We start from the raw sequence: 11,717 nt of genomic DNA on the forward strand, positions 1-11,717 counted from the left end.
CCCCACGGAGTACGAGACGAAGCTCATCCACAACTACGAGTGCGAGGGCAGGCCCCTGGACGAGCTCAGCGAGGAGGACCGCTTCATGGTGCGCTTCAGCAAGATCCCGCGCCTCTCCCAGCGAATCAGCATGCTCACCTTCATGGGCAACTTCCCCGAGAGCGTCCAGACAATACAGCCCGTGAGTTCACCTGGGGGGGGGGAGGGGGGAGGGGGGAAATGTCAAGCTTTAAACATTCTCACAGATGAGGCTGAATGCAAGTTAAAGGCAGGGTTGGGGCTGCACCCGCCCCCTCCCCCTCTGTGCTCCCTCTAAAGCCACGCCCCCTCACTTACATGCACGAGCGCCGTTTCTCCAGAAGCGGACCTCAGCTCATGCTTTGAGTGTGGGCTCGTGAACGCAAGGAGGTAGAGAACGAGCAGGGAGGCGTCTGATTGGTTCATCAGATTGGGACCTCGTGGCAGACATTGGTTGAAGTTTTTACAGACTTACAAACTTCTACAGATGAAGGATTTTCTTTGTTCCTTTTTCAGAGAACCTGAGTTATTAATTTCTGTCAGGACCTAAAGACAATTTACACCAAAATCTTATAATCTGTTTAGTTTGGATCTAAGCTGATTTAAATAAAAATAATAATCAGTTTTTAACTCTCTCTGGCAGCAACTGAACGCTCTTATCGCTGCTTCCATGTCGATCAAATCCTCCAGCAAGCTGAAGAAAATCCTCGAGGTGAGTCCACAAATGTTTTACGATCATCACGAACACGATGTCGAAAAAGAAAAAACAGCCGATGTCTGAGTTTTCGTTCTGCACATTGTTCTGTTCTGTTTCGGGTGTTTTTAGATCATTTTAGCGTTTGGGAACTACATGAACAGCAGCAAACGAGGAGCGGCGTACGGTTTCCGCCTGCAGAGTTTAGATCTGGTGAGTCAAAAACTCTCACATGAATCAGTTCACTTCTTCAGTTCACCAGGAGTTCAACCGACTGTGGAACTTTTCTTTACTTTATCTCAGAATTCTTTGATGTCTGCGTGATGTTTTTCTGTTCCCTAACTTTTTTTTCGTTTGACAGCTCTTAGACACTAAATCCACAGACCGCAGACAGACGCTGCTTCACTTCATCGTCTGCAAAATTCAGGAGAAATACCCCGAGCTCCAGACCTTCTACAGCGAGCTGCACTTCCTGGACAAGGCGGCGCTGGGTGAGCAACATGAACATGAACACAGGTTGACTGTAGTAGGAGTTATAATTTAAAGGGTCAATCAGTGAGATGTGTAGAGAGTGAGATGATAAAGGTATCTTACTATCTGATCATTAAGGAAACATGTTGAAGTGCTGGCTTCTCTGACAACAATGCAGCAGCCAGTATGTCCTCCTTCTAACTTTAGATTCTGCTCCTGAATGCTCTGGATTTGTTTGGACCAGAGAAGGTAGGCGCTTTTAAGGCGACCCCCCCCCACACGGCCGTTTTGGACTCCCCTCTGTTTGTCAGATATGAGAGCAGTTATCAGGTCAACAGGTGTTGCAGTGATGGAAGCGGGCAAGAGAAGTGGTTCAGATAGAAGTGATTGTACCCGACCTAAAAAGCCTCTGCATGTTTCTAATAAGCTCCACGAGCAGAAACGTGCTCAAACTAGGATCAATATTGGAGATGCTTTTGAAAAATGGAGAGAGGTTAGAACACAGAAAGGTTTACAGACCCATGCAGAGCTGGATAAACACTGAAGCTTCAGAGTCCACCACATGGTGACCTGAGTGAGCATGGACTCTAGAGAGGAGGGGGGGGGGGGACAGCTCTCTATGATGTTTAGAATCTGGACTGCAGTACCCATTTTAAACACTAGGGGTCAGAGTTACATGTTAGCTGTTCTTTAAAGAGCATTATCTGCTGTGTTCCTCCAGCACAACTGAAGATCATTTTAAACCAGAGGAGCAGTGAGTTTTGAAGTGGGCAGGAGTATGATGCATGAAACAAAAGCTACATTTTATAATTTGTTTGCTGATGTTTGCTAAATGATGCACTGACTCCTCCCTCTGTGTGTGTGTGTGTGTGTGTGTGTGTGTGTGTGTGTGTGTGTAGTTTCTCTGGACAGCATCCTGCAGGACGTGCGCTCTCTGGAGAGAGGTCTGGAGCTGACCAGCAGAGAGTTGTCGGTGGAAAAAGATAATCCAGTCCTGCAGACGTTTCTGAGCAGCAACACGGCGCTGCTCAGCTCTCTCATCGCTGACGGGAAAACAGCCCAGGTCAGAAATCTGAATCACTATATTATCTAAAGATCATTTAAATAATTCTACATCTGATTTTTCTCCTGATCTGACGTATATGTTGCTCTTTTCTCGTCCCTCTTCCAGGACGCGTACGACTCAGCCGTGGAGTACTTTGGGGAGAACTCTAAAACCACTCCGCCCTCCGTCTTCTTCCCGTTTTTCATCCGCTTCATTAAAGCGTACAAGGTCAGATAACTCCCTCTTTACTGACTCCTGACGGTACAGATAACAGATAAATGTAAAAGCCAATCAGGCGGCCCCGCTGAGCTCATGTTTGACCTTCAGATGTTCAGAAGATACCGTTACAAACACTCTCTGTTCTCTGACAGCAAGCTGAGCAGGAGAACGAGCTGAGGAAGAAACAGAAAGGCGTTCAGACTGAAGCTCCGCCAACGCCGCCCAAACCTGATGACACCAGAAACAAGGTGACTAAATATAAAGTGCTGAGCGATTCATCCAGCTTCCAGGACGGCTTCAAAACAAGCAAGTTGAAAAATGAAGCTGATGCAGAAGTGCAAAATCCTGCAGTTCATCAAGTGTCCACTAGAGGCTGGCTGCAGAAGCACAGGAAGTCACATACACACCCATTCTAAAAAGCTGAAAAGGTGGGCGCGGTGTAACGGTTTGTCAGGAGGTTTAAAACCCGCCTCAGCTCCAGCTCTCAGTCAGGTTGACTGAAAGTTAGGCTGATAAGACTCCAGCGCCCCCTGCAGGAACAGACAGGTGATGTCACTCAGGCTTCAAACATTCATATTTACAGTCTGTGCTTCAAAATCGCAAAACAAACAAAGCAGGAAAAACAAACATGTTTACACTTCTGAGGATCAAATCAGGAGTAATCTGATCCTTCCTGTCCGAGTTATCCTCCAGCTTCTTCAGTTGGGAAGTTAAAGTTTATAAGGACAGGCTGTTAGAAACACTTGAATCTTAGTATTTATTATCAAAGTGGAAATATATTTATAAAAACATGAGGGGAAAGAAAATATGTAGAGTAAACGGCCTGTGGGTTTTTCTTAATCAAAGACAAAAAGACTTTCAGAGGATTTATGTGATGGAGAGTTACGGCCACATAAAAGAGAAACAATCAGAGATTTAAAGAATTAAAGGCGTAATATTACGAGATAATTGTCGTAAATTAAAAAAGTTTTTAATTTCATGATATCAAGGTCAAAGGTCAAAGGTATCTTACAGGGAAATTTGTTTGCTGCCGGAAACACACAATACATAGACTACACAAAGAAATAATCCAGCTCACATTAGGTCTCAAATTTACCAGAAAAAAAGTTGTATTATTACAAGATTATTGCCGTAAATTAACAAGTTTAAAGTCCTTATTTTACGAGATTAAAGTCGTGATAACTGTTCGGTTATAGTCCGTTATTAAAAGCTAAGAAGACTAAGGTGTTTTCTTCCATAAGGTCAAAGTAAATAAAAAATAGTGGTGCAGTGTTTACTGATGATAAGTGCTCGCTCATGGAAGATTAAAGCTGGATGTCTCTGAATAACAAACCGTAGAACACGGGACGAGATAACGATGATTATTTATGATTAGTGTTAAAAAACAGCAGATGTGAGTTTATGTGAAAATCATGTTTGTAGAAATGAAAAAAGTCCACGCAGAAATATGAGGGAACAAGTTTTAGAGACTCACAGAAGAATTAATAAACACACACACACACACACACACACACTCTGACTGAAGGTGTAACTAATCATGGTGCCTGAGCTGCAGGTTTGTTTACAGCCCGTCTGATCGTCTGTCTGCTCGTATTTCTAACCCGCCGCCGCCGTGTTATTATTACCCCGAGGAGCGGTGCACAGTTTGTCGTCTGCAGGTTGTAAAACACTCGGAGGACGATCTCCGGAGCGGTAACTCTGAGACGTATAAATAAAACGGACTCGAGCGTCGAACAGAAGAGACACACACACACATACACACACACACACACACACACACACACACACACACACACACACACACACACACACACACACACACACACACAGCGAGTCACAACATGTTCGATGTTTCAGGTGTGTGTGACGTCCAAACCGCCTCACATGGATCTGATCGCCGAGCTGAAGAAGAGACAGGTGACCCCTCTGGTGAGGGAGGGGAAGGACGGGGCGATCGAGGACATCATCACAGGTACACAACACCTGAGACACAAACGACACACACACACACACACACACACACACACACACACACACACACACACACACACACACACACACACACACACACACACACAGCTTATACCCACGGTTTTATCATAACTGATGGATTACTAATTTGAGGATAGTAAGGTTCCTTCCACACGCCCTGAAGTGTTTTTTAAAGGGCGGCTGTGGCTCAGTGGTAGAGTCGGTCGTCTCTTGACCTGAAGGTCGGGGGTTCAATCCCCAGCTCCTGCAGCCACATGTCCAATGGGTCCTTGGGCAAGACTCTCAACCCCAAGACCGTGGCCTGTACAGAGTCTGTGGAAATTAGCAGCTGGAGTTATTGTGTGTATTTGGCTCATTACTGCCCCCCTAAGGTCAATCACTGCTAAGACACCCAGTGGAACCTCACAGATTTTAGGGGGTGTTTTTCTCCACAATGGCCACAAGGGGCGACACTGAGCAAAGGTCCTGCTTGCTCAATCAATCTTGTTTTCAAACATTAATGATGGATTGACATCTTTGATCTAAACACACATTCATAACTTTTAAAGGAAACTAAAAATAAAAGACTGTTTTTATGCTAAGCTAAGCTAACTCTTTCTCTCAGAGGACACAAATTGTTTTTGTTTTTACATTTGAGGCACTCTGAGATTTTATATTGAATGTTTTATTTTCAATATTTAGATTTCCCTTCAAAAGAAGTTGATGTAGCTCTTTTAGTGTTTCTTGGATTTTATTTGTTTCCTCTCTTAACTCTTGTTTGTTTGTTTTCATCCTTCAGTTAATCTCCTGTCTCTGCTTTTCTAAACATGTCACCTCGTTTTACTCTTCACTCCTCCTGTCTCTCTTTGAAGGCTAATCTCACTTTTCCTGTCCTCCTCGCTTTTTTTTCTTTTTTTGTCCCTCCTCTCTTCCCGTCTCTTCAGCTCTAAAGTCCGTGCCCTTCACGGCTCGCTCTGCCAAACGCTCCTCTCGTCTCTTCTGTGACTCCGTCTTCAGTGAGGAGGTGACATCTTTAAATCCCTCACAGCTGTTTCTCTGACGCTCTGCTGATCATGTTTTTCCACAAGCTTTTCTCAGAGTGTAACAGATTTCTTTCTTTCTCTTTAACGAGTCGGGAGTGAAACATGATGTTCTCGTGCACCTGATTTAAAGGTTATTTTAGTATTTATTTTTAAAGCACAAAAAAACGGAACCTACTCCAGTCGAAGCTGACACTGAATTTAACTGTAGATAATCTGTTTTTGCATTTAAAGTAGCAGTATGTAACTCTGACCCCTAGTGTTTAAAATGGGTACTGCAGTCTAAATTCTAAACATCATAGAGAGCTGCCCCCCCCCCCCCCCCCCCCCCTCCTCTCTAGAGTCCATGCTCACACAGGTCACCATGTGGTGGACTCTGAAGCTTCAGTGTTTATCCAGCTCTGCATGGGTCTGTAAACCTTTCTGTGTTCTAACCTCTCTCCATTTTTCAAAAGCATCTCCAATATTGATCCTAGTTTGAGCACGTTTCTGCTCGTGGAGCTTATTAGAAACATGCAGAGGCTTTTTAGCTAGCCCTCCTTTATTCAGCAGAAAGTCAGAGTGAGCTGATGTGAGAACGCAGCAGGGGGCGGTGACCTTTATTCCCTGTGATCGCTGCACGACCATAGACTGTCTGCACGATCTCCGTGCTCTAATTAAACGGCTGCATCATGTTTAAAAGTTCCTCATTGACTAATATTACCTTTCAGCTCAGGTTGTAAAGTTCTCTTAAAGATACAGCATTTGACTTTTTCCAGGAAGTCACATCACAATAAGAAAAAAAAAAGGCTCCCAGTATTTAGTCAGTAGCAAACCATCGAGTGCTCGGATGGTTAAAAGTCTTTGAAAATGTAACTTTCATGAATAGCTTTAAGGTTGCATGTGTTGATCTGCTGTTTAGAAGGAGTGATTTGTGTTTTGTTGAATACCTGAGTATCTTTCAACGTCCTCGCTCTTCATCTTCAGCGTTTCTTCTTCTTCTTCTTCTTCAGATTTAAGGAATCAGCCGTACAGACGGACGGACGGCAGCCGGCGCAGCACCAAGTGGAAACCAGGACAGCAGCTGCACGTGTCCTCAGACATCTCCCTGTGAACAAAAAAACTAACACAACAACAACAACTACACACAAAGCACAAAGCGCCGCCATAAACTCACCACGGCAACCGGCTCGTCGTCTCCTGCATGTTGAAGCCTGCAGACGTGAGCATGAATGAGATCACACAGAGAGGCTCCTTCCTGATGAATTAGAAACTGATGACTGTAGAGAGGATCTGTGATTTAGACAATCAGATATAAGAGAGGATATTATCTGCTCTCAGAGATAACGGCGCCGGCTGTCATACGAGCTCGTTAAGACGATTAAATGTTCGGCAGAGACGCCGCCGCTCGCCTCAGAGTGACTCTTCAAAGACGTCAAACTTTGATGGACGGAGCGCCGCTCATAAATCATTTTGATCGTTTTCTTTAAAAAAAAAGCTCCACACATGATTTTTTAATTGGTTTTATTTGAAGTAGATTATTAATCGAGCTGTCCGTCGTCCCGTCCTCGAGGAAACCTCAAATTCAGGCTGAAGATTTGTAATATATTTAAATTATTTTTACTACTGAGGCGTAATGATGGAGAACTTCGACTGTGCTTCTGCATTTCAACTAATAAACCATTTTATACCGTCACCACGTGTGTGTCTCTTCGCTTTATTGTTTCTGTCCTGTAACATCAAAATGCTAACGTGCTAACATGCTAACATCCTGATTTCAAACTCAGATATCCCGACTAACACACCTTTCAGTCTTCAAATAAGACCAGGTGTGTCCCCATATGTTCACCACATTACTGTTTACAGTTTAGAGGAAGGAGAGAGGACCCGGGCGGAGATTATTTAACAGAGAGTGACCACATTACACCTGTTGCTGCGTCCCTTCATGGCTCCCTGTGAGGTTAAAAATTGCTTTCAGGATGTTATTGACCGTTAAAAGGCCAAGCTCCGCCCTTTATGTTTGATCTGCAAAGGCTGGCTTCACACTCGACCATTTAAGGCCTGATGGGGGCGGAGCAAACAAACACACAGGTGGGGAAATTAAGGAAAGTAAAACTACTAATGCAAGCTGAGGCGAGTGAACAGGAGCGAGTGGCCGAGTGGTTCAGTGGATGTAGTCCTCAAAGCGGGCAGCCCGGGTTCAACTCCGACTTGTGGCTCCTTTCCTGAATGTCAATCCCCCTCTAATTTCCTGTTTCACATTTCCATCCGCTGTAACAAGCTTTAACTTTTGTTTCATTTGCAAACAAAATAAAAAGATTTAAGTTTCTTCAAAGGAGAATAAAAACTACTTTTTCAACACCTGAGCTGCAAGTTAGCGTCACAACATTTAGATGTGGTGTAAAAGATTCTGCAGAGAGGACGAGGAACAGCTGAGAGATACCTGAGACACGCTTTCTTTAAAAACAGAGAGTATGACGTTTAAACCGTCGCTGAGGTTTTTTCTGCTTTTTCAGAAACTGACTACAGCGGACAAAAACAGAAAGTGTTTCTCTGCCGGTGACCTTTTCACCCCGCAGATCTTCAATCCATCAAAGCGAGGAAACAACAGAAACACAAAGAAAACAATAACAGAGACATCTTTCCTCCTGAGATCTGCTCTCGTATGAGCGGTTATGCCTCCTCATCCCGACACAAGACATCCTGAGCTCGGAGGGTTTTCTGCATCGTGTCTTTATCTGCAGATATTTTCTCCTGCTGTTTAAGAACCATGAATGGATTAACCGCTAATAGTCAATATTAATTACAGATTTATGTTTTTCCTCGACATGAAACGACGGGTTAATTAACAGATTATAAAACGGAGAGCTTTTTCAATAATCTGACTCAGTCATTAAAAGCAAGAAGGCAAAAACACAGATTTATTTTTGTTGGTAAATATCCTCTTTAAGTAATTTTTTAATCATATATTCTCCTCCTCTTCTTCAGTTTAAATAAGTCTCAGAGTTCCTCTTCAACATGTGTGTGAAGTTTCTTGTTCTAAATCCACTCTGATCCTGTATTTGATCATGTCTATAAACCCCTCTATTTCAGCCCTGCTCAGAACAGGCTGTTTCTGTGTCTGTACCTTTAAATATGTAAATGAGCTGTGTCTGACCACGCCCCCTCTCTGGAAGGGCTCGGGTGTACTCGGTGCTTTCTCGCTCCATGTCCTATTGTTTACGGTGAGAAGGCAGACTCAGAGGGCAGAACAAACACCTAGCTGTGGGAGTGTCACCCACCTGGGGGAGGGGCTACTGCCCTTTGTGATGTCATGAAGGGGAAATCTCCAAACGGCCTGTTTGAGCACACATTTTCTGAAAAGTGGAGCAGGCAAAAGACGGAAAGGATGGACTTTTCTCATCATTGGGGGGTTTGTAGACGGACTAGAGACACATGTTAGAGTTAGAGGAACATGGTGGATTTAGCAGAATTTGTGACCTTTAATGTTTCAATCAAAATAAGACATTTGAAAACATATATTTCTCTTTTAATTAAGTACATTCAAAGATCATGAAAATGTTTTTATGCTCAGCTAACAGTGAAGATTTTTACTTTAATTGATTCCCATTAGGTTTCATTTTGTACAATTCTCTTTTTTTTTTAAGCAGCTCTATTCCCAGCAGTTATTTTGAGTCGTGGTTCGCTGACGGTCTTCAGCGTTTCCTCAGTGAAACCAGAACTCGTTGCGCCTCCTCTCTCGTCCTCTTCAGCTCCTCTGTGATTGTTCTGCTTTGTCTCGCTGCTTCTTCAACACCGGAGACAAACTGTGACAGATCCGAGGCCCTCTGAGAGTCAATCAGAGTTCTCTCCAGCGTTGTCACGGACACCAGAGTGTTTTCTATTCGTGCAGCTACACCGCGCACGCCGTCGCTGTCGTCCACTTTCTCGCCCATCGACTTGATCGCCTTCATCTCTTCCATCAGAGGTTTGATGGTCTCTCTGAAATCTCCCGCGGTCTCCTGAATCACTCTCATGTTCTCCGACTTCTTTTTCTGTCTTTTTGAATCTTCGGTTCCACTAAAGCGACCGAAGATGCTTCCCGCTAAGTCGCTCGCAAATCTCGTCGCAAACAACCCACCAAAAGCACCGCCGACCGCTCCGCCCGCAGCGCCGACCGTCCCGCCGAAAATACCTCCGATTGAACCTCCAGTCGCACCACCGACGGTGAACCAAGCCACATCGCTGACGACGCCGTGAAGCGGACTCTCAGATCCTCCCGCTGCGGCGCCGACTGCTCCTCCGACAGCTCCGCAGAAAACTCCCCCGACCACGCCGCCCAACACGCTGCCCAGGAAGCCCACAGTCGCACCGACTGCGCCGATTTGACCACAAATCCTGGTGAACGTTGCCGCACTGACGGCGCCCAGGAAGCCCCAAACTCCTCCAGAAACGACCCCGCACGCTGCTCCGAGAGCGCCTCCAAACACGGTGAACACGACCCGCACCGGTTTGTTCTCGGGAGCGCCCTCTCGGAGGCGAGCTGCCGTCAGCGTGAAGCTCTCGGAGACTCTCAGGAGACGATCTCTGCGTTGGTTGTAGAGGCAGGAGAACGCCGTTAATCTAACGATGAGTTCGTCTTTAATGTTCGTCTGAGGGAGGAAGACTCTGCAGGTCGAAGAGCCGCCTTCAAAGTCAAATAGATCGTCCATCTTCAGAGACGATCGTCACAGAAGTCCATCAGATGATCGACGAGCGGCGAGGTCGATGACGTTTCAGAAATAAAACCAGAAGTGCTCATCGGGGACGGGAAGGTTTTCTCTTTTCTGCCTGTGTTTGAAAAACAGATAAAAGTTTAAAATAATCAACATGAACAGACGGAGAACAAAACATTTATGTAAAAAGGTTTTCCCTTTTCAAATCAGAGTTTTTAAGTCATTTAAAAGCAACAAATGTGAAAGTCTGCTGAAGCGTTTTGCTTTCACTGTGAGGAAAAGTGAGTTTTTTTTCCCCTCCATTTTTCTGAATTACCAAAATAAAACCCCGACAGGAGCTCTCATTTCGGCTACTTAAGGAAGCAAACCTTCCCCGACTGTTTTGTCTCTTCTACTTTTATTTCATAATCCTGATGTTCTTATTAATACAGAAACAACTGCTTCTTTTTTCCCAGGAATAATTCTTCTTAAACTGAGCGTTTATTTCTTTAAGATAGAGTCAGTATGTTTTTCCTTCAAAATAAAATACAGATGAAGCTGCTCCATCGTCCCTTCTGGGCCTCCGTACATGTGTGCTGGTGACTGTGTCTGCAGAGACTCTGTCCTCTCACTGGATTTTACTGTTCTGCTTTGTTCTGGTTGACTCGGGACGTTTCTGGGCGGAGCTGGTGTGTTTCCTCCAGCCAATGACAGCGCAGCAGGTGAGTTTAGGAGTGGATACAACTCAGTGATTGGACGAGATTCAAAGCGGTGAATATGATGGACGTGGACGTAGCAGCAAAGAAGAGAAAATATAATGAGAGTGAGGAGAAACACCAAGTGGATAAAGCTGGTTCTGAAACGAGGGTGAACCTTGTGTTGTCTTTTACCCGTGGACGTGGAGTTGATCTACTTCCTGTTGGACAGGAAGGTGACAAACACCGGCGGTTAGCTTGTGCTAGCGTGCATTAGCTTGCAGTGTAGCTACAAGCAGTAAACGTACACACTACGTCCTGCAGGGGGCGGAGCTTCTGGGGGTTGTTAAAATAAATAATATGTTTAATTCTTGTCTTAATGAAACTATTTATTCAAGTTTAAAACATTTTTCCCAACATTTAAAAAGTGCTGTTAAAGTTCATGATCGTGGCACTTTTGACCCTCCATACCGGCTGTCAGGAGGTTGTGTTAAACGGGCGTGACTCTTTTATTACATGCTCTGAAGTTATTCCAGTTTGGGAAGTTTTATGATCTCAACTTATGACTGCAGCAATCGTCTTAATCGTTTTCACAAACCCAAAGTTGACTTTAGAAGCTCGGAGAGAAACATGCAGGACTTTAATCGTGTTAAATATCAGGAGGAGAAAGTGATCTGAAACTGTTGACAGTGAGTGAAGCTGCAGCTCTGACTTGTTTCAGCAGATTCAGACGAGTGTTTTATCTCTTTGTACTTACAGTCAGTTGACTATTCCACCAGCTTCTGTTTCTTCAGACACGACCTGCTCTCCTTTTTCTCTCCAAAAATAAAGTTCTCACTCAGACGCAGGCTGAGTAAACGGTCTGCTCGGTCTGATTTGATCTGAGGACAAAGATCAGGAAGTGAAGCCTTG

At 44.6% G+C, this 11,717-nt stretch overlaps 2 protein-coding genes across 6 annotated transcripts in view; one reads left to right on the forward strand and one right to left on the reverse strand.

Annotated features, from left to right (window-relative positions):
- The window catches only part of fmnl1b (formin-like 1b), a 30,619-nt gene extending 23,486 nt beyond the window's left edge, over positions 1-7,133 (forward strand). For 3 of the 5 annotated variants that reach the window (XM_061027866.1, XM_061027869.1, XM_061027867.1), the window contains 9 exons: positions 1-181; positions 662-730; positions 845-925; positions 1,074-1,203; positions 2,083-2,246; positions 2,355-2,456; positions 2,600-2,695; positions 4,305-4,419; positions 6,451-7,133. The exon at positions 1-181 is cut by the window's left edge and continues 54 nt beyond it. In XM_061027866.1, the coding sequence (XP_060883849.1) occupies positions 1-181; positions 662-730; positions 845-925; positions 1,074-1,203; positions 2,083-2,246; positions 2,355-2,456; positions 2,600-2,695; positions 4,305-4,419; positions 6,451-6,551 (1,039 nt within the window). In that variant the 3' untranslated portion in view covers positions 6,552-7,133. Of the gene's footprint in view, positions 182-661; positions 731-844; positions 926-1,073; positions 1,204-2,082; positions 2,247-2,354; positions 2,457-2,599; positions 2,696-4,304; positions 4,420-5,362; positions 5,443-6,450 lie in introns of all 5 variants that reach the window. The other 2 variants (XM_061027868.1, XM_061027870.1) reach the window with 1 other exon arrangement.
- Positions 7,134-8,944: 1,811 nt separating this feature from the next.
- LOC132955161 (keratin, type I cytoskeletal 10-like) lies at positions 8,945-11,717 on the reverse strand. The gene is made up of 2 exons (XM_061027913.1): positions 11,563-11,717; positions 8,945-10,246 (listed from the first exon to the last, which is right to left on the reverse strand). The coding sequence occupies exon 2, from the start codon at positions 10,126-10,128 to the stop codon at positions 9,133-9,135; it is 996 nt and encodes a 331-aa protein (XP_060883896.1). The 5' UTR covers positions 10,129-10,246; positions 11,563-11,717; the 3' UTR covers positions 8,945-9,132.

Source organism: Labrus mixtus, chromosome 21 (assembly GCF_963584025.1).
Source record: "Labrus mixtus chromosome 21, fLabMix1.1, whole genome shotgun sequence".
Lineage (NCBI taxonomy): Eukaryota > Metazoa > Chordata > Actinopteri > Labriformes > Labridae > Labrus > Labrus mixtus.

Excerpts from the sequence above, each read along its gene's own strand:
- LOC132955161 (XM_061027913.1), bottom strand. The coding sequence starts at position 10,128 with ATGGACGATCTATTTGACTTTGAAGGCGGCTCTTCGACCTGCAGAGTC.